We start from the raw sequence: 21392 nt of genomic DNA, 5'->3' as shown, positions 1-21392 counted from the left end.
TGGAGGATTCCCATGAAATCTCAGTGTGCATTAGGACACTTGTCTGCTGCACTGCCTAGCTGAACAGGGGAATGGGAAACGCATGCTAACACAGCTACTCCTGTGCATTTCTAACCCTTCAAACTAGTCCTAACCCTCTGTCTTTGGTGTGGATGGCCATTGTTGGCACAAAGAGCTGACTTTGGTCAACAAAAGTCTGTAGTGTAGCCCAGGCCTAAATCTAGAGGGGAGCAACTGTTCAAACCAGGTCTCTAGACTCTCCTGCCGCTCTCCCGCTAACACATGCTCATTTAGGTGATTTTATTATGTTGGCAGTAGAGCTCTTTCCCATCAACGAAACACAGCTACACAAATGCTCTTACAGCAGCATAGCTGTAATGATACATATGTGCCACCATAAATTTTAAGTATAGATTAGCCCACAGTACACTTATTAGCTACGACGGCCAGGGATGCCACCTCATGCTCTTAGTATCCCTAAACTTCTGACTGCCAAAAGCTAGGACTGGACGACGGATCTCTCAATAAACTGTCCTGTTCCATTCATTCCCTCTGAAGCACCAGGCATTGCTCACTGTTGAAAGACAGAACACAGGGCTAGATGGACCATTGGTCTGACCCAGTGTGGCCGTTCTTATGTACCAACTAGGAGGACGCGCAAGAAAGGTATTTTTTCAAATGAGTCGGAACGGTTAAAGACTTATCCTCCAAAAGCAAACTGGAGAGAGCTGAGATGGCAGCATGCACCTGCCTCCACATCCTGAAGGTGACACAAGCACATAAGGAATAAAACCCTGCACCAGACAGGCCGGCCCCACCTCTCATGTGGTGGGGGAGAGAGGAGACTCTTTCTCTTCCTCGGGCACCAGGTCAGTACAGTCTCCCGGGGGCTGGCCATGAATTAGGTAACACCTTTGGGGGTGATTTTCTAAACCCCATGCACCCACCCCTGCTGGCGCTGAAACGCTCAGCATCAGGGACCATCCCCCCCAGCCGGGTCACCCGCGCTAGGGGCAGCGCCCCACTGCCTTGAACCTGCCTGAGCGGCTGGGAAGGGGCGTGTCCCTGCAGCGCAAAAGCTCGAGGCAGGCCCTTACCGCCCTGCCCCCACTCCCAGGCTAACCCCGCCCCCACCGCGCGCTATTCCATTCTCGGGGGGCGCGAGTCCACCCCCGCCCAGTCACAGCTGAGACATTCCCTCCCCCCGCCCACGACGAACGAAGGCGCGGCTGCTCCTTTGGCCACTCAGCGCTGGGCGATACCATCTCACCGCGGGGGTAGGGGAGGAGCCGCTCTCCCCCGTTTTTCTCCCCCCCCCTCCCCCTTGGCGGGTGGATTGACTAAGTGGGAGGGGGCGGCGGCTCCCCGCGCCTGCGCGATGCGCGCGTCGTCAGAGACGAGAAGGAAGGACAACAAGGGCCGTCCCGTCCCGTGGAGGGGGACGATGGCGGCGGCGGCAGCCCCAGCCGCGGTGGCGGGGGGCGGCGAGCAGGCTCTGAGCGCGGGCGAGTACGCGCGGCGCGTGCACCAGTGGCTCTGGGACTCGTACTGCGGCTACTGGAGCTGGCAGAGCGGCCTCCCCGCGCTGCTGGCCGCCGCCGCCGCTTCCCCCTACGGCAGCCCGGGCTCGCTCGCCGCCGCCGCCGCCGGCTGCTCCCCGCCGCTGCCGCCCACCGCCTACTATGGGCCCTGCTACCTCCTCGCCGCCCCGCCGGGGCCCCGCCCGTCGCCCGCCTGGCCAGCCGCCGTGCCCAGGCCCGTCGCCGCCGCTGCCACCGCCAGCAGCAGCACCCCGAGGGAGAGCGGGCGGCCGGCAGGTGAGAGGGCGGGGCGGGGGGCACTTGCGTGGCAAGAGGTCGAGGTGCCGCCTGGGCTGTGCGGGGTCTGGTCTGGCCCCTGCAGCGGGGTGTGTGTGTGTGTGCGTGTGTGTGTGTTTGGCCTCGGTTGCAGCGGGTGGGGGGCGGGGGGAGGCGTTTCTCCTGGCTCGTGTTTACGACGACTGAGGCGGGCAGCCCGGGCTCCGGTTTTTTAACCGGGGGGGGCCGGCGCTGGGGACGAAAGTCTCGCCCCGGCTCTGAGCGCTGCCGGGGCCGCCCGCGCCAGCGCTCCCGCTGCTGGGCTCCGAGCAGATTCGTGCCGCAGGCTGGTCGGCGGTGGGGCTTCGCTGCTGTGGCTTGGGTGGGCGAGGCGAGGCGAGGCGACGTGTTTTACGGGGCCCGGTTCTGTTGGCGAGAGAGACGCGCGTTCGAGCTGCGCAGAGCCCCTCTTCGGGCCTCGTGTTCAGCCTGTTGTAGTTGTAGTTGGACTGGGAATGGGGGGGTGGGGGGCGTCTGTATTTCATTCCGTGTTTCATTCCCCTGGCTGCTTGTGCGTAGGCAAACTTAATTTCTGTGCTTCAGTTTCTTCGTTTATACTACTGGGAGCAATGAATGATGAGGTTGTAAAGCTGCTCGAAATCCTCAAAAGGCTTTATGGGAGCACAAATATTGGTGGGATTGTTTAGTGCCTCTGAACTTGGGGGCATGACAACCCCTTAGCTGCCTTCTGAAAGAAATGGTGGTGATCCAGATACTAAATAAAAGTAGAATTTGATTCTTCAATCAACGATGTTATCTTAGTCTTCAGAAACTAGTATGCCAGCTTATTATGGGGAATGACTGATGCTTGATACTTTGTGTTCCTTTGTCATCTGAACACCTGATTTTGAACATCAAGGATAGTTGTGATCACAATCAGAATTTCTTGGAAGTGATAAAAATTCTTATTAATGCAGTGTAGACAGTTACTCTCAAAGAATGGCATATGGAGTACTATAGTAATAGCACCATCCATGTCTATGGATTTAGGAGTTCTAAGACTCTTTATCAAGTCTGTCATATTTAAGTCCTGACTTTCACTCTTGACAGTTACCTTCCATCTTAATCAGTTGTTGCTGCATTTAATGTGTGTGTGCCTATAGTCAGAAAAATAAAACCAGAGATTCCATAATGCTAATGTCCATATTAAACATGCTTTTTTTAGAAAGTTTATTTGATTTCTGCTGTCTGGTACTGCATGATCAATCTGGGGTCAGGAAGCCCAGCTGTGTTCTTCACATTCTGGCCTCATCATTGGTTAAAGATTGTACAATTAGACATTATCTGACAACTGGGATAATTCAAGAATGGGAATTGAATCTGTTTTGCTGTTCTGTAGCATTAATGAGCAAACTTGTTAGTGAGATAAGCAGATATAAAAAGGAGATACAAACAAGCAAATGTTAAGGTGTCCTTCTTACCTAATTACTCTTCTAACTGTATCTCCCTTTTTAAAACAAGATGTAGATGGCTTGTGAAGATGCCTTTTTGTAGGAGAGGTTATTGTGATGAAGTTTTTTGTGGGGCAAGTGGAATAGGAAAGGGTTCTTTCTCCCTTCCAAAAAATATTTGTGTGAATTCTAACAGATATGGTTCTAGTAAGTCAGGTGCATGGGTGTTTTTACATTTTAGTTGTTAAAATATTCATTAATTTTATACAGGTGCTCCTCTAAGTGCTGTGGAGGAAATACAGTATGGAGAATCAGCCTAACTACAATTCTTTTTAATGGCAATTTTTCTTTTTTTGGGGAAAAAACAAAACTTTCTTGTATTATTACCACCACCACCTGAGACTATTAAAAACAGTATTTTTAAAATGACCATTTTTCTCACGAGGGCCAATTAAATCAGAGTAGCCAGTTTCATTTTCCTGTTCTCACATGGTACCTGCTGTTTTGGTTAAACACCACATAGGAATGCTTGTCTAAGTCTCCTGAAATTTTTAAAAAAACTTCTTGGTCTTTCGTTGTGTTTATATTTAAAAAAAAAAAAAAAAAAAAAGTTTGGAGACCGAGTGGCTAGTGATTTAGGATGCCATGATTTTTCAGGAACCTGACTTGAGATATTGAGAAGGACCTGGCTGATTTTCACAGGGCTGAGGATCAGCTCTTTCTGAAGTCTTCCTATAAGTGGAGAGTGGTGGGAAGGAGGATGTTTTAATCCCAGATTAAAGAAAACATTTTATATCGAGTTCCTTATAAATATGATGAAAAATGCAACAATGGCATGCTGCAAAAAGTAAGCTCTTCAAGGGTGAGACCTTGTCTAGTTAGTCTTAGGTGTGATGCAGAGTGGGAAGGGGATGAGGAAGAGCAACAACAAAAATGTTATTTGTTTCAAGTATATGCTTATATAGATGGCTTAGTTAACTTGTCATCCGATTATCATTTGAATCAAAATGCATTTTAAGGAGGTAATTGAATAAAAAGGATATGGACTTCCAGGAGTCAGAATAAGGATTTTTAAATGTTCACTGCAGAGGGACAATATGGAATACAGTTTTAATATTGTCTCTTGTACATTAGTTTGAACTGTGCAGAATGTTCAGGTTTAAGTTGTAAACTTTGCTTTAGTGCAGTAAAATTTTGGGTAATTGCTTTAACTGTTTTTGTTACAGGTCGGGAGTACATTATCCCATCCTTGGCACACAGGTTTATAGCAGAGATGGTGGATTTCTTTATTCTTTTCTTTATAAAGGCAACCATTGTCTTAAGTATTATGCATCTCAGTGGAATAAAGTAAGTTAAACCATTTAAGGCATTATTATATAAAGCCTTGTACTCTTCTGATTGAGGAATATTATGCATATGTTGTGCATTTTGAAGCAGCTAGGACTGCACAGAGGAGAAGCACATGATGGAACCTTAATGGGACCAAACCCATTTTGTCTTTTAAAATAGAACTCTATTAAAAAGATGTTATACAGGTGTGTGTATTATAAAAAGGTTACTGTGCATGCCTAGAAATGTTCTCAAATGTTAACTTATTTTTGTTAAATAAGTTTTATGGCACTCACAACTTGTTTTAAAAGGAAATTTCTGAGGATGAGTAGGTGGAAAAGCATTGTAAACTAGCTTGTACATTTAAAAAGACTCAAGATTTAAAAAAAAAATCTCACATACACTGTTTAGAAAAACGTTCGAAGCTGAAATATTTGAGGTTTTTCTACACAAATTCCACAGTCTTTGGTGTGGATTTTTTTAGAAAAAGGCTAAGTAGCACTTACTTAAAACAACAAAACACTGAAGATTTGCAAACAGTTATGGGTAGGGGGTGAGAGAAGTCAATATGGAACTCATCAACCTTCACTGTTCTCTTTACTCCTTGTATAAAATGTAATTTTGAATACTACTTGAGAACATGTTGAATGAGAACATTCATGGATTATAAAGCTGGAAGAGACCACTGGGATCATCTGGTATGACCTCCTGAATTTCTGTTTGAACTAGAAAATCAGAAAAACATCCAGTCTTGATTTAAAAATTGTCAGTGATTGGGAATCCACTATAGCTCTTGGTAAGCTGTTCCAATGGTTATTACCTTCACTGTTTAAAAACTTTTGCCTTATTTCTAGTCTCAGTTGGCTTCAGCTTCTAGCTTTCTGATCTGGTTATGTTTGCTAGATTGAAGAGCCCTCTACTGAATTTGTTCCTCATGTATGTACTTATAGATTGATCAAATCATCCTTTAACCATATCTTGGTTAAGCTAAAAGATTGAGCTCCTGGAGCCTTTCACTGTAAGGCATATTTTCCAGTAATTCTCGTGGCTCTTCTGTGAACAGTCTTCAGTTTATCAATATCCTTCCTGAATTGTGGTTATCAGAACTGGAAACAGTATTCCAGTGGGGATTGCACTAGTGCCAGATAGAAGTTATGCAGCCTCCCTAATCCTATTGTCTATACATCCAAGGATTGCATTAACCCTCTTGGCCGTAGCATCTCAGTGGGACCTCATGTTCAGCTGATCATCAAGATCCCCAAGGCCTGGATCATAATACAAAGGAGGAAAAGGATGACTAAGCCCCTCTTGTGGAAAGATCTGCTTCCTTTTCCCCGATGGACATCTGCATGGACTTGCAGTACTACTCCAGAGGTACTGGCACTGGAAGATAGGTCCGAAGTTGGTGCCAAATGAGGAGTAGGCGCTGAGATGGGTTTTTCCTGCATTATCACCAAGACTTTTAGAGCCTTAGTAGACAGTGATGGTTTGGTTTTCTGTGCCACTTGTGATTTAGCTGCTGCTAGCAGTGCTGGAGAAGGGATTTGCTTCTGGTATGGGGCTGAAGACATTCCAGTTTTGGACCTGTGAGAAACAGCAATGTTAAGGCCAGAATGACAATATCTGTCTTGAGTCCTGTGTCAGAGGACCTTGGCATAGAGGCTAGTTTCAATTCCCTCAAATGCCTGATCTGAATATCAGGCTGTAGGCATGGAGAAACCAGGTGAGCTTTGAGGCTCAAGTGTCTCCCCCTTCTGTTGAGCGGGGAGTGAAAGTGTAGCAAGCTGCATGCTGTGCGAGACCCATTTGATAACCCAAATATAGCATATACTGGACATATAAGATATAATCAGTCAGGAGGTACACATGTTGAAAGGCTTGGTGCTTAACTTGGTTCCAGTGGAGAGTGGATTATTCCTTGGGACGGAGGGAGTCTGTGTACCCTAAACTAGCATATGCTACACTATGCGAACTAGCTATATGAAAATAAGTTAGAATAAGGGAAGATTTAGCCTTAGGACTGGAAGGCAAGTTCCATTTGCTGTCTGGCAGTGGAGAAGGAACTGAGGTGGTTGGGGCTGCCCTCCCTTATATAGAGTTGGGCGATTGAAGCCGCCTTCCTGTAAAATCTCACGTGCCCCTCAAAGGATATTGCTTTTCAAGACAGTTTTGCAGCTCAACACCTGAGGCACTAGATTCTGCAAGTGTGTTTACAGAGGCCCTCTAAGAAGGCTCTGCTGTAATAAAACTAAGAGGTCATCTAGAATAAGGAAGAATGGGGCATAACAAACCTGGTGCAGTAACCCAGAAGTGGCCTATTAAAAAGTCAAAGCAGTTCTGTTGGTTGAGTATACAAAAGAACAAATAGAGGAAGGGGGGAATCTGCCACAGATAATGAATGCTTTTTCTCAACTTCAAGGCCCTTTCTAACTCTGTTCCTCCGTTCACTGAACAAATTATGCACATTTTAAAAGCCGATTTGTCTACTTCTTCAATCATCTCCATTCTTTCCACACATCACTTTATGCTTGGAATGTTGAATTAACCCCTAAGACTGTTGCTCTATCCAGATTCATTTCTGCTGTGATACTTAAAGAGCCAAGCAATGATGGATGTGTGTGTAGTGGTTATGAGAAAGGTGAGTTAATTTGAAATAGAATAATTGGAACTACAAGGCTGCAATATAGTTAATCTATGTAACCACATGATCCAGTTTCTTACTGGTGTCCCCTTCTCTTTTCCTCTTTGAATCTCTTAATTTGACTCCCATTAGAGTAAACTCCTCAGGGCGGGGACTACATAGCTATGTTTTTGAATAACGTAGTACAGTGGGGTTTGATTTTGATTTAGGAGCTTTAGGGACTACTGTTATCCTAATCTTGGAAAAACTTTCTTCTACTCTGCACTCAGTCTGCATGGGGAGTTTGGATCAGTGCTGTTTGAACCACCTACTGTTGATGACCTAATTTAATTAGACTTTACAACAACAGAACTGTATATTGGATACATGTGATTGAAGTATGCAAGTCTGACCTTTAGGCATGTATCACTATTTCATTTTAGGGTTTGTTTTTTAAATGGTTAAACCAGTGTAAATATGCCCTATACTGGTATAGCTTATTCTCCTTCCTATATGGGAATGGCTATATCAGTATAAAGCATCTTTACATCACTGTACATCTTTACATCACTGTAACTATGTCCATACTAGAAGTTGTACCACTTAACTATATGGTATAGTTAAAGCAGTAAGTACAGCTTAGTAGAGAAACACTTAGGGTATGTCTATACTAACGGCGGCAAAGTTGCTGCCGTCAGATTGATCTTTCTGGATTGATTGAGCAGTCAGTGTAGACCTGCTCAATCGATCAGGAAGTCGACGCAGTAAATCCATCCTCTCAAGTGGCGTAGTGCTGCGTCGATGGGAACGCGGTTCCCGTCGGTGCAGTGCAGTGAAGACAGCGCACAGAAGGGAAGCACAGCAGTCGATGGGAGTTACGCAAGCTACTCTGCGTAGCTTGCATAACTCCCATCGACTGCCACTGAATTTCCAGGTAAATGTAGACCAGGGCTTAAAGTGTTCAGAAACAATGAATGCTCAGTGATATGCTAGGAGTATGTCTACATTATGGTGTTTGTACCAATAGAAGGGCTTTTTGTCTGTCGGTGTAGGAATACCATCTCCCCAAATGAAGTTAGCTGTGTTGATGGAAGCCCTCTTCTTGGGGAGACGGTTGGGAGATGCTCATGTAATCTCCACGCCTGATTCTAATATTGACCAGAAAGAAAATCAAGAAAGAGAGAATACAACAATGGAGAAAGGAACCAGCAATGGGTAGGAGAATGGACATTAAGAGGAAAGATAGTGTCAATCCCAATGAAGCTAACAGTCAGGTAGGCGATACTGGCAGTAGAATGACTGTCCATAATCAGGTGAGGAATCTGGGCGAAGCCAAGCAGAAACAACTGAGATGTTTGTGTACCAATGCAAGGAGGCTGGGTAACAAAATGGAGGAACTAGAACTACTGGTACAGGCAGTGAAACCAGGTATTATAGGACCAACAAACAGTGGGAATAGTAGTCATGATAGGAGTTTAGGTATTGAAGGGTATATGCTGGTAATGAAAGTCAGAAATAAAAGTAAAGATGATGGAGTAGTATTGTATATTAACGATGAGGTAGACTGTAAAGAAATAGGAAGTGATGGAATGGATGAAAGTCTGTTTGGGCTAAAATCACTTTGGGGAAGAAAAAACTACCAGGAGGCTCCCCAGGGATGGTGCTTGGGATATGCTACAGACCCCCAGGATCCAATTTGGATATGGATAGGGACCTCTTTAATGTTTTTTAATGAAATAAATAGTACTAGAAATTGTGTGCTTATGGGAGACTTTAATTTCCCAGATATAGATTGGAGGATGAGTGCTAATAGTGATAGGGCCAAAGTTTTCCTGGATGTGGTAGCTGACAAATTTCTTCATCAAATAGTCACCAAACCAACAAGGGTGATGTCATTTTAGATTTGGTATTGATGAGTAGTAAGGACATTGTAGAAGAGCTGGGTGTAGGGGACAACCTTGGTTCGACTGATCATGAGCTAATTCAGTTTAAACTAAATGAAAGGATAAACAAAAAATAAATCTGCAAGTAGGGTCCTTGATTTCAAAAGGACAAAATTTTAAAAATTAAGGGAATTAGTTAGGGAAGTGTACTGGCCTGAAGAACTAAAGGATCTGAATAGGGAGGAGGCATTGAATTTGTCAAAGTTGCAGAAACTATCTGAAGCCTGTATCCCAAGCAAGGAGAAAAAATTCATAGGGAAGGGTTGTAGAATGAGTGAATGAAAGGTGAATGAGCAAGCATCTCAAACAGATTATTGAGAGAGAACCGATGAGGAATAGCAGATGGGAGGGGATCAGCAAGGAAAGCTCTTTTTTGGTGGTCAGGAAGCGTAGGGAAAAAGTGAACTGCCAAAAGCCAAGCAGAGTTGGACCTTGCAAAGGAAATTAAAACTAATAATAAAAGGTTCTATAACCATATAAAGAAAAAGAAGTGGCACCGCTAAACACTGAGGATAGGGTAGAGATTAAAGATAATCTAGGCATGACCTAACACTTAAACAAATACTTTGACTCAGTTTTTAATACGGGTATTGAGACACTGAGGGATAGTGGCAGGGTGGCTAATGGAAATGAGGATATGGAAGTAGAAATTACGGCGTCCGAGGTGGCAGTCAAACTCAAACAGCTTAATGAGGCCAAATCAGGGGGCCTGGATAATCTCCATCCAAGAATATTAAAGGAACTGGCACATGAAATTGCAAGACCAATAGCAAGGATTTTTAATGAATCCATGAACTCAGGGGTCGTACCCTATGACTGGAGACTTGCTAATATAGTACCTATTTTTAAGAAAGGGGGGGGAAAAGTGATGTGGGAAACTATAGGTCTGTTAGTTTGACCTTAGTTGTATGTAAGGTCTTAGGACAATTTTTGAAAGAGAAAGTAAAGGACAGAGTTTAAAAGGGAATTGGGATAAAATACAACATGGTTTTACAAAAGGTAGATCAGTCCAGATGAACCTGATCTTTCTTTGAGAAGATAAAAAAAAAAAAAAAAATCAGTTAAGACAAAGGAAATGCAGTAGATCTAATTAATATGAGAATTGAAAAGCAGGAAAGGAACTAGTTAAAGGGGAGACTACAGGGGGACATTTTGAAATGTGATCTGTCAGGCTGGAGGGAGATTATCAGTGGAGTTCCTGAGAGATTGATCTTGGGACCAATCTTAGGGTATGTGTTCACTGATGGTGGCAAATTCACCACCGTCAGATCCATCTGTCGGGATGGATTGAGTGGTTAGTGAAGACCCACTCAATCGATCAGAAGTCGACACAATAAAACCACCCCCTCAAGTGGTGCAGCCCAGTGAAGACGCCCTGGTGAAGAAGAGTTACAAAGTCGACGGGAGTTACACAAGCTGTCTGAGTAGCTTGCATAACTCCTGTAGACTGCTGCCGAATTTCCAGGTAAATTTAGACCTGGCCTTATTTAACATGTGTATTAATGACCATGGTACAAAAAGTGAGTGAGTGCTACTAAAATCTGTGGATGGCACAAGATGGGAGGTATTCCGGTCCTCCTCCATACTGGCAATATCATACAAGAAGATTTGGACAACCTTGAAAAATGGAGCAATAGAATTGGGATGAAATTTAGTAGTGCAAAGTGCAAGGTCATGCAGCTAGGGACAAACAAAAGAGTTTCTGCTATCCGCTGAGGACTTATCAGTTGGAAGCGACATAGGAGGAGAAAGACCTGGGTGTATTGGTTGATCACAGGATAACAATGAGCTGCCAATGTGAGGCGGCCATGAAAAAGGCTAATGCAGTCCTAGGAATCATCAGGTGAGGTATTTCCAGTAGAGATAGGGAAGTGTTAGTACCATTATACAAGGCATTGGTGAGACTTCATCTGGAATACTGTGTGCTATTCTGGTCCCTCATGTTTAAGAAAGATGAATTCAAATGAACAGGTGCAGAGAAGGGCTACTAGGATGATTGGCGGAATGGAAAACCTACTTTATGTGAGGAGACTCAAAGAGCTTGACTTGTTTAGCATAACTAAACAAAGGCTGAGAGGAGATATGATTGCTCTCTATAAATGCATCAGAGGGAAATACCAGGGAGGGAGAGGAGTTACTTAAGTTAGGTCTCATTGTTGACACACGAACAAATGGATATAAACTGGCCATCAACAAACTTAGGCTTGAAATTAGATGGTTCTAACCATCAAAGGATTAGCCTCTCAAAAGAAGTATTGGGGTCAAAAAATTTAACTGACTTCAAGACTGAGCTTGGTAAGTTTATGGACAGAATGGTATGAGATTGCTTGCAATGGCATGTAGCTGAGCTGCGACTGCTAGTAGCAAATATCCCCAACAGTTGGTGATGTGACCCTAGATGGGGAGGGCTCTGAGTTACTACAATGAATTCCTACCCAGGGGACTGGATGTTGGGTCTTGCAGACATGCTCTGGATCTAATTGACCTCCATATTTGGGGTTGGGAAGGAATTTTCCCTTGGGTCAAATTGGCAGAGACCCTGAGGATTTTTCACCTTTTTCTGCAGCTGGGGGCACTGGTCACTTGCAGGTTTAAATGAATAAATGGTGGATTGTCTGTAACTTGAAGTCTTTAAATCATGATTTGAGGACTTCAGTAACTCAGCCAGAGGTTATGGGTCTATTACAAGAGTGGGTGGGTGAGGTTTCTGTGGCCTGCAATGTGCAAGAGGTCAGACTAGATGTTCATGATGTTCCCTTCTGGCTTTTAATCCTATGGCCTGGGCTATACTACATGGTTAGGTTATAAGCTTCCTTGTGTTGACCTAGCTGTGGAAGTGTCCTCACTTAGTTTCCTACTGATGTAAGTGCCTCTCTATGCTGCCTTACTAACACTACCTCCCCTAGTGACGTAGAGTCACAATCAGTGTAATTAGGTCGATGCAGTGTCACTCTAGATCCTGTGTTGCTTATGTTGATTGTTACTGGCCTTCAGGAGCCACCCCACAATGCCCAACACTAACAATACAATCAAGCCTGGTGAGGGGACACACTGCTAACACTAGGAGCCACCTGTGCACAAACAAGTGATTTTAATAATTGCAGTGACTGTATGCTGACATAAATTAGGTCATAGTGTAGACTTGGCGTTTGAGTAAAAATATGATTTGGTCCCAGATGCTTTCTGGGCCTTCTGGGGTAGGGCTGACCGGCGACCATTTTTAGTAAAAGTCAGGGATAGGTTGCAGGCAATAAATAAAAATTAATGGAAGCCCACAACTTGTCCATGCCTTTTACTAAAATTACTCATGACAGAATCTTAACCTTACCTATGAGTCTGAGTCAACAAGCTGCATCTGCACTAGGGGTTATGCTGGCATAGCTACGTCTGTCAAGGATGTGGTTTTTTCCCATCTCTTGATTGATGTTGCTATGTCAGTATAACCTTTCAGTTTAGACCAGGCCTAGATTCCAAAGTGTTAACTGAAGTGGTGCCTGCAGGTATGGCAATAATGAAGGTCAAATGCAGTAGGTTTGTGGAGTAGTTCGCTTGTTAAAGTGAAGTCTTCTTTTGTACAGGGACATTTCCAAGTTTGCTATGCATTATATAATAGAAGAAATAGATGAAGATACATCTATGGAAGATTTGCAGAAAATGATGATAGTGGCCCTTATCTACAGGTTGTTAGTCTGCTTCTATGAGGTAACTAGTCATGAATATTAAATCTTAAGACTTATCAATTGGATATCCAAGTTAAATGTTGTTCCATGTCTATCAAAAATATTTGAAAACTGATTAAGTTAACTGGTTAAGATGTCTGTTCTGCAACACTAATATACCAACTGGTGTCTGATCAATTAAGTTGTTGGAATTACTAATAGAGGATCCTACTAGAAATTAACCATAAATTCCTTTATTAAATCCAAAGGCCGAATTATACAATTGCTCTAAAAATATCTAAAAGCCTAAATAACAATAAGCAATCTATATAGTAACAAACATATGTATTTGATCGGTACACTCACAAAAGGCCCAATCCTAAGGACACCTCTCTCATTCTGACTGGCACCAGAATGATCAGGTAGGAATGACAACTCCTCTTAGCAAACATGTCTTTTTATATACAACAAACCAGTGATGTCATTACCAATTGCTTACTTCAGCTAAGAACCAGTTTTGGGCAGTCTGAGGCTGCACTTTTCTTGGCCTTCCCTCAACTTTGGCTAAGACCAGATAGTGCAGCATAGGCCTTTTTCTCTGAATTTATGGATGTCAAAGCAATCTGCAACTGTTTTGTCATTTCTTTACACAGGCCCATGTTTTAAGATAATATTGGAGGTTACTATAAATTCATCACAACTCAAGCCTTTTGTCTGATAGAACGAGTTTTTGATAAGAGGGTTCTCTTAGCCATATTTCAAGCATAGTCTCCTCCTGATTGTATTTGCTTGGCTCTAACATGTACATGTAATTCTTACCCAAGATAAACTAACTTTTATTTTAAAACTATCCTATAAAAGTAAACTTACTACATGAATATATGTAAATTAAATCAGCAGTGTATTAAGAGTAAGATCTTTACACTGCTGTGTCATTTGGATTACTTATATTTATGGATCAGACTTACTAAAACTATACTTGTTGGGCAACCGACAGTGATGGATTGCAGAATTAAAATAGTTGATTTCTTTTGCAGATAATCTGTATTTGGGGAGCTGGTGGGGCAACCCCAGGGAAGTTTCTGCTTGGACTTCGAGTTGTGACCTGTGATACATCTGTACTTATCGCACCAAATCGTGTGTTAGTGATTCCATCCTCTAATGTTAGCCTAACAACGTAAGTGCTCTTTGCTTAATTGTATCACTAGCAAATTAATAATGCTGAAAGTACATGACTAGAAATAAGATTACTTTGCCAGCATTTTGCAAATCTGTTTCCTTATTAAAAGTCATGTACAATGAGAAATCTGTCAATACATGCTTGGTAGTGAGGGGTCTGCCTCTTAACACTAAAAAATGGATTTGAAATATGGGAGTAGGAGGGTAAGTGGGTGGGGAAGGTTCTGTAGCCTGCAATGTGCATAAGGTCAGATACTAGACAGTCATGATGGTCCCTTCTGGCCTTAAAGTTTGAATCTTTTTGGCAGATTATTATCACACAGAGTCCTGACTCTTGATCTGTTGCAGACCCCCACGAATAAAGTACTGATAGGAATATTTTAGCTTTGCATGTTAAAATACTTGATTTCTAAATCCATATGATTTACTTTGCGCTGTATAAATTTGTGGTACTGAATTTAATCAGAGGCAAAACTACTCTAAGCAGGGACTGAAAATTAAAACAAACTAATTTCCTTCTCATTCCAGGTCTACAATACGAGCCTTGATCAAGAATTTTTCTATTGCTTCCTTTTTTCCTGCGTTCATTACACTGCTATTTTTTCAGCATAACAGAACAGCCTATGATATTGTAGCAGGGACTATTGTGGTAAGAAGAAATGGAGTCAGATGATAACAAAAGAAGCCCAGATTACCAAACTTTTTTGAACTCCTAAGAAACAAAGTAAAGATGACCACCAGTATTGGTTTCCCAGATTAACTGGAGACAGATTCAGATGTTAAACAAAATGAGTCATTCCAGTATGGTGCCAGTGATTATCTTGAAAGTATTCATTTTTCTTGAATGCCAAAGAAGTTTGAGAGAAATAGTACCTACTCAATTTGGAAGTATTAACATTAGATTACAACCAATTTCCTTCCTGTCCTTTATCAATAAAGGATAGCTTCTGTCCATCTGCAGAAAGGAGATGCCTGGAAATATTGCCATCCTAAGAAATGTTAGTTCCACAGCTTCATTATTTTATGGCAAAAATAAGATGGAGAATACAGTTGTGTTTTGTAAACGCCAACATAAGCCACATTACAGAAACTACCCCTTACAGAAGAGTGCAGTATTTCTTTGGGGGCTGGAGGTAAAAATATAGCTTATCACGTGTTTCTATTAAGCTGACCGATGCATTGTGCAATGGTTGGGTATTGGTTATTACCTCTAAAAGTCTTAGTGAACTTCTTCACTCTAAGAATTGTCCCTTTACCACTTTTTAAATGTCTTATCTAAACATGTATTGTGGCAGGTTTTTTGCATGATTGTGTTAAGCATTAAGTCACTTACTATATATGTCTATCCTAATGAAGAGGTTAATTAGGTTACTAGTTTTTTGTGGAAAAGTTACTGTGGTATTTGTGAATTATGTTTTGTGTAAATAACTTCAGAGCCATACAATTAACAGTATAGATCATGGTAACAAACAAAAGGTGAAAATTGTTGTTTCCATTTGATGGAGAAGGAAAGTTTTTACTTCCCTCAAGTTCGTTGCATATAAACTATGTAAACCTATAGAGGGAATTTATATGCAGCCTGTAGAAAATATCAACCAGGACACAAATTATGGGTGTAACTTTACAGGTAAGTTCCAAAATTGGTTATCACTTTATATTCTAAAATTTTGCCTAATCGTTTCTATATGCAGAACTTAGATACCTGCTGATGAAGAAAGAAACTTAATATTTTTTGTATAATTATAGGTTTGATAACTTACATTTATTCTTCATGTAATATTGGCTGGGAAAGAGCTTCTGAAGAATGCTACCTTTCTTTGTTAAAACTTGATTAAATATGTCAAGTTTTTTTTTAATTAATTGGAATTCCCCAATACTGTCTGCCATTGGCTTAGGACTAAATATTGATAAGTGGTTGCAGCAGTTGAGTAACTTACTTACTTTGTGCAGAGGGGGTGTGGTGAGAGGGTATTTTAAAATGTTCTATGTTTACATTGCACAAGCATTTCTACTGTTAGTAAAATAATTTAGGAAGGGGAATGACACTATCAACTTTCATAATAGTTTAGCATTTTAACATGTCTTGTGTATCATTAGGGCTAAGTATTGAAGAGTTCCTGGGGAGTATTCTGATCTAAGGAAGCATGAAGCTGAACTAATTTTCACTACAATCTCCTTTTTGGTTACTACTTGCAAAAGGTTGAATGTCTGCATTAGAGAGAGTAGATTTTTTTTTTCCAGAGTGAGCTCATTGCTACTTGTAAACTTGGTTTCCACTTAATACTTTAAAATTACAGTATTGACTACTAACTGCAGATCAAATTAGAAGCTGCTCTCAAACTGCAGAGCCACTGTTTAAAATTTGAATCCCGGTTAATACTCACTCCTAGAGCTAACAAATTGAATGAACACAGAGTTCAGCCAAATTGCAAATAAAACAGCATTCAACTTTCCTTTCTAGTTTCATTGTGTGTAGGGCAGCAGAATTTTGCCAGTTCACTGCCATTGCACCCCTCCCCCCCCATTGATAAATAGGTCCCTAGCAAACTCATGGACTGATATATCTGGCTTTTGTAGGGGGGATTGCAATATTGACACCCTTATTTCTGCACTGCCTTCAAAACCGGGTGGCTGGAGAGTGGTGACTGCTGGCCAGGAGCCCGGCTCTGAAGGCAGTGCCACCACCAGCAGTAGCGCAGAAGTGAAGGTGGTATGGTATTGCCGTCCTTCTGCATCGCCGCTGGCAGCAGCAGAGAAGTAAAGTTAGCAATATCATACCATGCCTCCCTCATTTCTATGCTGCTGTTGGCAGCGGTACTGCCTTCAGAAGTGGGCTACTGGCCAGCAGCCACTGTTCTCTGGCTGCTCAGCTGGGAAGGCAGTGCAAAAGTAAAGGTGGCAATACTGTGACCCCTCCACGATAGCCCTGTTGACCCCCTTTTGGGTGGGGATCTCCAGTTTGAGAAACACTGACTTAAGGGCTTTTACATGTTTATATTTTTAAATACATATTCATGATTTGAGACAACACTGAAATTTAAGATTTAAATATCTGTAACTATGAAATTGAAGATGTTTTTAAATGCCATGACAATAAATTTACCAAAATGGACCATGAATTTGGTAGGGCCTTATTGATAAGCAGTTGCTGTTCTGCACATGCTGTAAGCAAAACCATTTGGATACAGTAAGTAGCCTGAATAGGTTAGACAACAAAGCTGAGAGTTAGGCAAACTACTATAATTAAATGGTTTTGGAAGAATGACAAGGTGTGCATGCAGTAATAATGACTATGAACTACTGCTAGATAGTTAAAGGGCTAACTATGCTTAGGCCACTGCTTTTCAGTGCAGGTAAAGGGTGGTTGGTTGACTTCATTGGCAGCCTGCTCTCTGTATCTAAGGACACTGACCAAACTTCTCAGTTGAAGACCCAGATTCCAAGCCTAGACCCATCACAAAATTAGACATGCTTTTTGTATTAAAAGCATCTCTGGGACTCTCACCCTACTTCTCCTCCTCCTTCCTGCGCACGCGCGCGCACACACACACACACACACACACACACACACACACACACCCCCCCCCCCCCCCCCCCCCCCCAGTTATGATGGCACTGTACAGACAATGATCTGTGTCCCAAGAAATTACAATCTAAGCAGACAAGATTAAAAAAGTAATGGGTTTGTCTTTGTCTGTTGCAAACAAATTGAGAGAAGCTTGCTTTTTAGGAGAAAATTGATTAGCAGTAAAAGGAGCCAGCTTTGCAAGATGTGCTTTTCACATGCCTTTCCACCCAAAATGTGAAATCTACAGTTGTAAAATTTTAACAGTAACTATTGTGCAGTTGAAGTAAAATATTCTACCGGCTATACAGAATATAATTTCCCATTTAATCTTTATTCACTAAGGCTGTATTGTCTAAGGACCCCAAACCCTTGGGGGAATGTCTTACAGGTATGGATCAAGTTTAATTGTACCAGCATAAAATTGTTCTAATGATTGTATGGAAGGTCTCCCTTAAGACATTCATTTTTGAACTCTTTAAAATTAGTCATAACCTTTAAAATTAACACCCAAATTAAAGGTTTCTGAAAGGCTCATAGTATTCTAAACAGCAGTCCAGTTTCTTCTATGTATCACAAAAGGCTGTGCATTATCTTGCACTTGTTATGCATTGCTACAGATGGTATGGTGCAACAGGCAATGAATGCAAAATAGAGAGGCTATACCAGAGCAAAACTTCAAAACAAAAATTGTAGAAGCAAGCAGCAGCTTGACATCTACTGTTGTGCTCTTAAGTGTTCAAGATGTCAATCATATGATCAGATGGTTTATGGTGAATTGCTGCAGTAAACTGTTTACTTTCTCTTGTTTATGTATTTAATCTTAAATAGAAATGTAGTAAGCTTTTTACAAAGATTCTTGAATTCATGTCACTGCCTCTGGCTTCAGTCTTTCTCTCATGGGTGCTTGCAGTTGTCACTTTGGAATTGGTTGGTGTGTTCAGTTGTCTGACTTTTTAAAGATAATTTATACCATTCAGTTCCTCAATAAAAACCTAAGTCCTTAAGTGTCCTTTTATTTCAAGAGTGACATTATCAAACATTGCTGTTTTGAAATTAATTCCTTTGAATAATCAGCACTTGGGCATAGCTGGAGTTTGTTAGCAAGTACATGTTTAACTTCCCTGCTCCAACTTTGATAGGCAAAAGCTGTGCATGAACTTTATTTAGAATATAAGCTTTAAGAATTCACTTAAGCTGCCTTTAGACTCAGGCTATATAAATTAAATGTGACAAGTCATGTCATAGTTAGTGTTCAGCTGTGATGAGCTAGTTATCACAATTGGATAGCTCAGCTGGCCTTGTGGAAAATGAATGGCTAAAGCTTTAGATATGAAAGATGCAAGACAGTGAAGGAAAAAAGGACAAGCTAATCATGGCCTGAAGTACCTCTACGGGTGAGTTGCAGCTGAATGCTGAGTGTCAGAATTCTGTGAACAAGGGACAAACCAAAGATGGTAGCTTAAAGAGTTCTTTGCAATAAGCATGTCCTGCTTTAGTCTCTTGGCATATTTCTGAAGAAATTACCTGTTAAATGTGCTTTACTTGATAAGGCCAACTGTCACAATGCAGAATCCTGGACAGCAATGGGGTGCATTGCAGCTGTGGAAGGTATTAGTTGGAGAGTTGCCCCCTGGTGAAACTTTTGCTGTAGAGCATCAGTATCTCTCCCCTGTAAGTATGTCTTCCCTAGGATAAAAGGGATGTTTGTTTAAAAGGTTTAGCTAACACTTTAGGCATACCCTAGGAACTGCTACAACTTCCTTCTTTCCTGTACAGAGATGCCATTTTCTACCCCACAGTGGGGACGGAGAAAATTCTAATTCATCTAATATGTTGTCCTAACCCAACTCCTGTCTGCTTGAGTTAGGCGCTTTAAACCTGAGTAAGTTAGTCCATCAGGTGCTGTGGACTGAACTTCAGGTTCAGCCAGATCCAAAGGAGCCCATTAGACAGATGCATGCTGTACTTTTGCTAGTATCTGTTTCCCTTTTGGGCAGGAAGGGATTTGGGAAACAGCAGCAGCTGGAATTTAGTATTTACCAGTACTTTTGCTGGCATAAATGCTGTGCACAGTAGGAGTGTTCTGCTTGTAGTAATTCAATTACTAACTACCAATCACTACATCTTATTTTGTAGTGTGGCCACAATCACTTGATCTTAGCTAATGTGAGGCAATAACTCAAGTGTAGATAATGTAAGCTAACTGCACTGAAGGAATACCTTTGAAACTGATTGCTGCTTTCAAAGGGGACTAATTACCACACTAGTGTAGTGGAATAAAACTTCACTATAAGTCATGAGCCATCCCTGCAGCTGTGTTTAAATCTACCCTTCTCCCAAGTTTCCAGTTGTTCCTACCACCTCCACAGCTCCACCAAGGCGACTAGTGTAAGTCTTCTGATACTTCTCAGAGCACTGGTGCTAGGTGAGAGTATTATAGACTTTGGTTAAAAAAATTCCTACACCTTGTCTCCACTAGGATTTTACAGCAAGATACAGTAGAACCTTGGAGATACAAACTGAATGGTCAACTGCACCTCATTTGGAACTAGAAGTATGCAATCAGGCAGCAGCAGCAGACACAAAAGGCATGTTAGCAATCCTCAAGCGGAGTACCATTAAAGATTTTTTTTTCCAAGTCTGCATAGTTTATCCTGTTGTACTTGAGCAGGAAAGCTAAGTTTGGATTTTCTTTAAAATTGTCATTACAGTAGGTCGAGAGACTCTATACAAAAGACTGTTTTAGTGCTATTTGGACATTTAAATCAGTTATTTTTTTATGGATTAACACCACTAGAAAAACAAGAAATTACTTGAAATACAGTACTGTGAATGTAAACTACTAAAATTAACAAGGTAAGGAAACTGCTTGTTTCATTTAAATAAAGATGGTTAAAAGCAGCATTTTTCTTCTGCATAGTAAACTTTCGAAAAGAACCGTAATGTTTTGTTAAGTTAAACTACCTGAGGTGTTCATAAGTGAGGGTTCTACCATAGTTCATAAATGTCAAATTCTCATCTTAAAGTCTTGAGGTTCTAGTTTCAAATTTTTGAAATGAAGCAGTTGTGTGACCACAAGAAAGTTCCCTGTTTTCAGAGATGAGTTGCACATTTAACTTCAAAGCTTTCTTCAGTTTTAAAAACAATTTGATAAAATGGTTAAGACCACTAATGTCTCAGCCACCACTACTTAACTTTACTTTTATCACAGCTTGCTTTAATACTAATTATAGTATGGAACATCATGGAGTGTTTGTTCAATGCTTCGACAAAAGTTAAGTGAGGAAACTTAAATAGAGTTTGGATTTGTCTACCCCCCCTTCCACCTGTAACAATTTAGAGTGACATGGCTTCCAACAAATCCCTGTTTCTGAAAGGCCAGTGGCTAAAATGTGTCAATGGCTCTGTGGCATATACACTGCTGCTGCATACCATAACCCCTCAACCACCATCACCACAGCTATCCCCATGTTAAATCTCCTAATAGTACCAACCAGTAACAATCTACGGTAGCTTGTTGCCATAGGGAAATGAATATTCTTGTCAGGGTACACACAGTTCCAGGAATGTCTCCTTATGTAATGCAAGTAGGGGTGTTCATCCATTAGCAAGTAGTTTTGGTCCTACCACACAATTGGCATTCATGGGGTAAAAAATAGTGGCAAGTGTAGTTGGTCAGACACCCACCTCTGCTGCCAGAAGCTGACAGTTCCCCAATGAGTACTGAGACCAGCTGGTGTCTCATTGCACTACAGGTAGTGTTCCCAAATAAGTTTTAAATGATACAGTAGAAGCACCACAGCAGAGCCGGGGAGTTGAGAATTTTTCCCTAATATTCTAGGTTCAC

The 21392-nt window shown here is 41.7% G+C and overlaps 1 protein-coding gene across 1 annotated transcript; it reads left to right on the top strand.

Moving 5' to 3' along the window:
• The first annotated feature begins 1412 nt into the window (after window positions 1-1412).
• FAM8A1 (family with sequence similarity 8 member A1) lies at window positions 1413-21183 on the top strand. Its single transcript, XM_067568385.1, has 5 exons — window positions 1413-1817; window positions 4474-4594; window positions 12718-12841; window positions 13836-13975; window positions 14506-21183. The coding sequence occupies exons 1-5, from the start codon at window positions 1445-1447 to the stop codon at window positions 14648-14650; spliced, it is 903 nt and encodes a 300-aa protein (XP_067424486.1). The 5' UTR covers window positions 1413-1444; the 3' UTR covers window positions 14651-21183.
• The last annotated feature ends 209 nt before the right edge of the window (window positions 21184-21392 follow it).

The sequence above is a fragment of the Emydura macquarii genome, unplaced genomic scaffold (genome assembly GCF_026122565.2).
Source record: "Emydura macquarii macquarii isolate MOO-44397 ecotype Brisbane River unplaced genomic scaffold, CSIRO-AGI_Emac_v2 contig_2890, whole genome shotgun sequence".
In the NCBI taxonomy this organism is placed as follows: Eukaryota; Metazoa; Chordata; order Testudines; family Chelidae; genus Emydura; species Emydura macquarii.
Note: the sequence above shows the minus strand (reverse complement) of the source record. Positions and strands in the feature narration are given on the sequence as shown.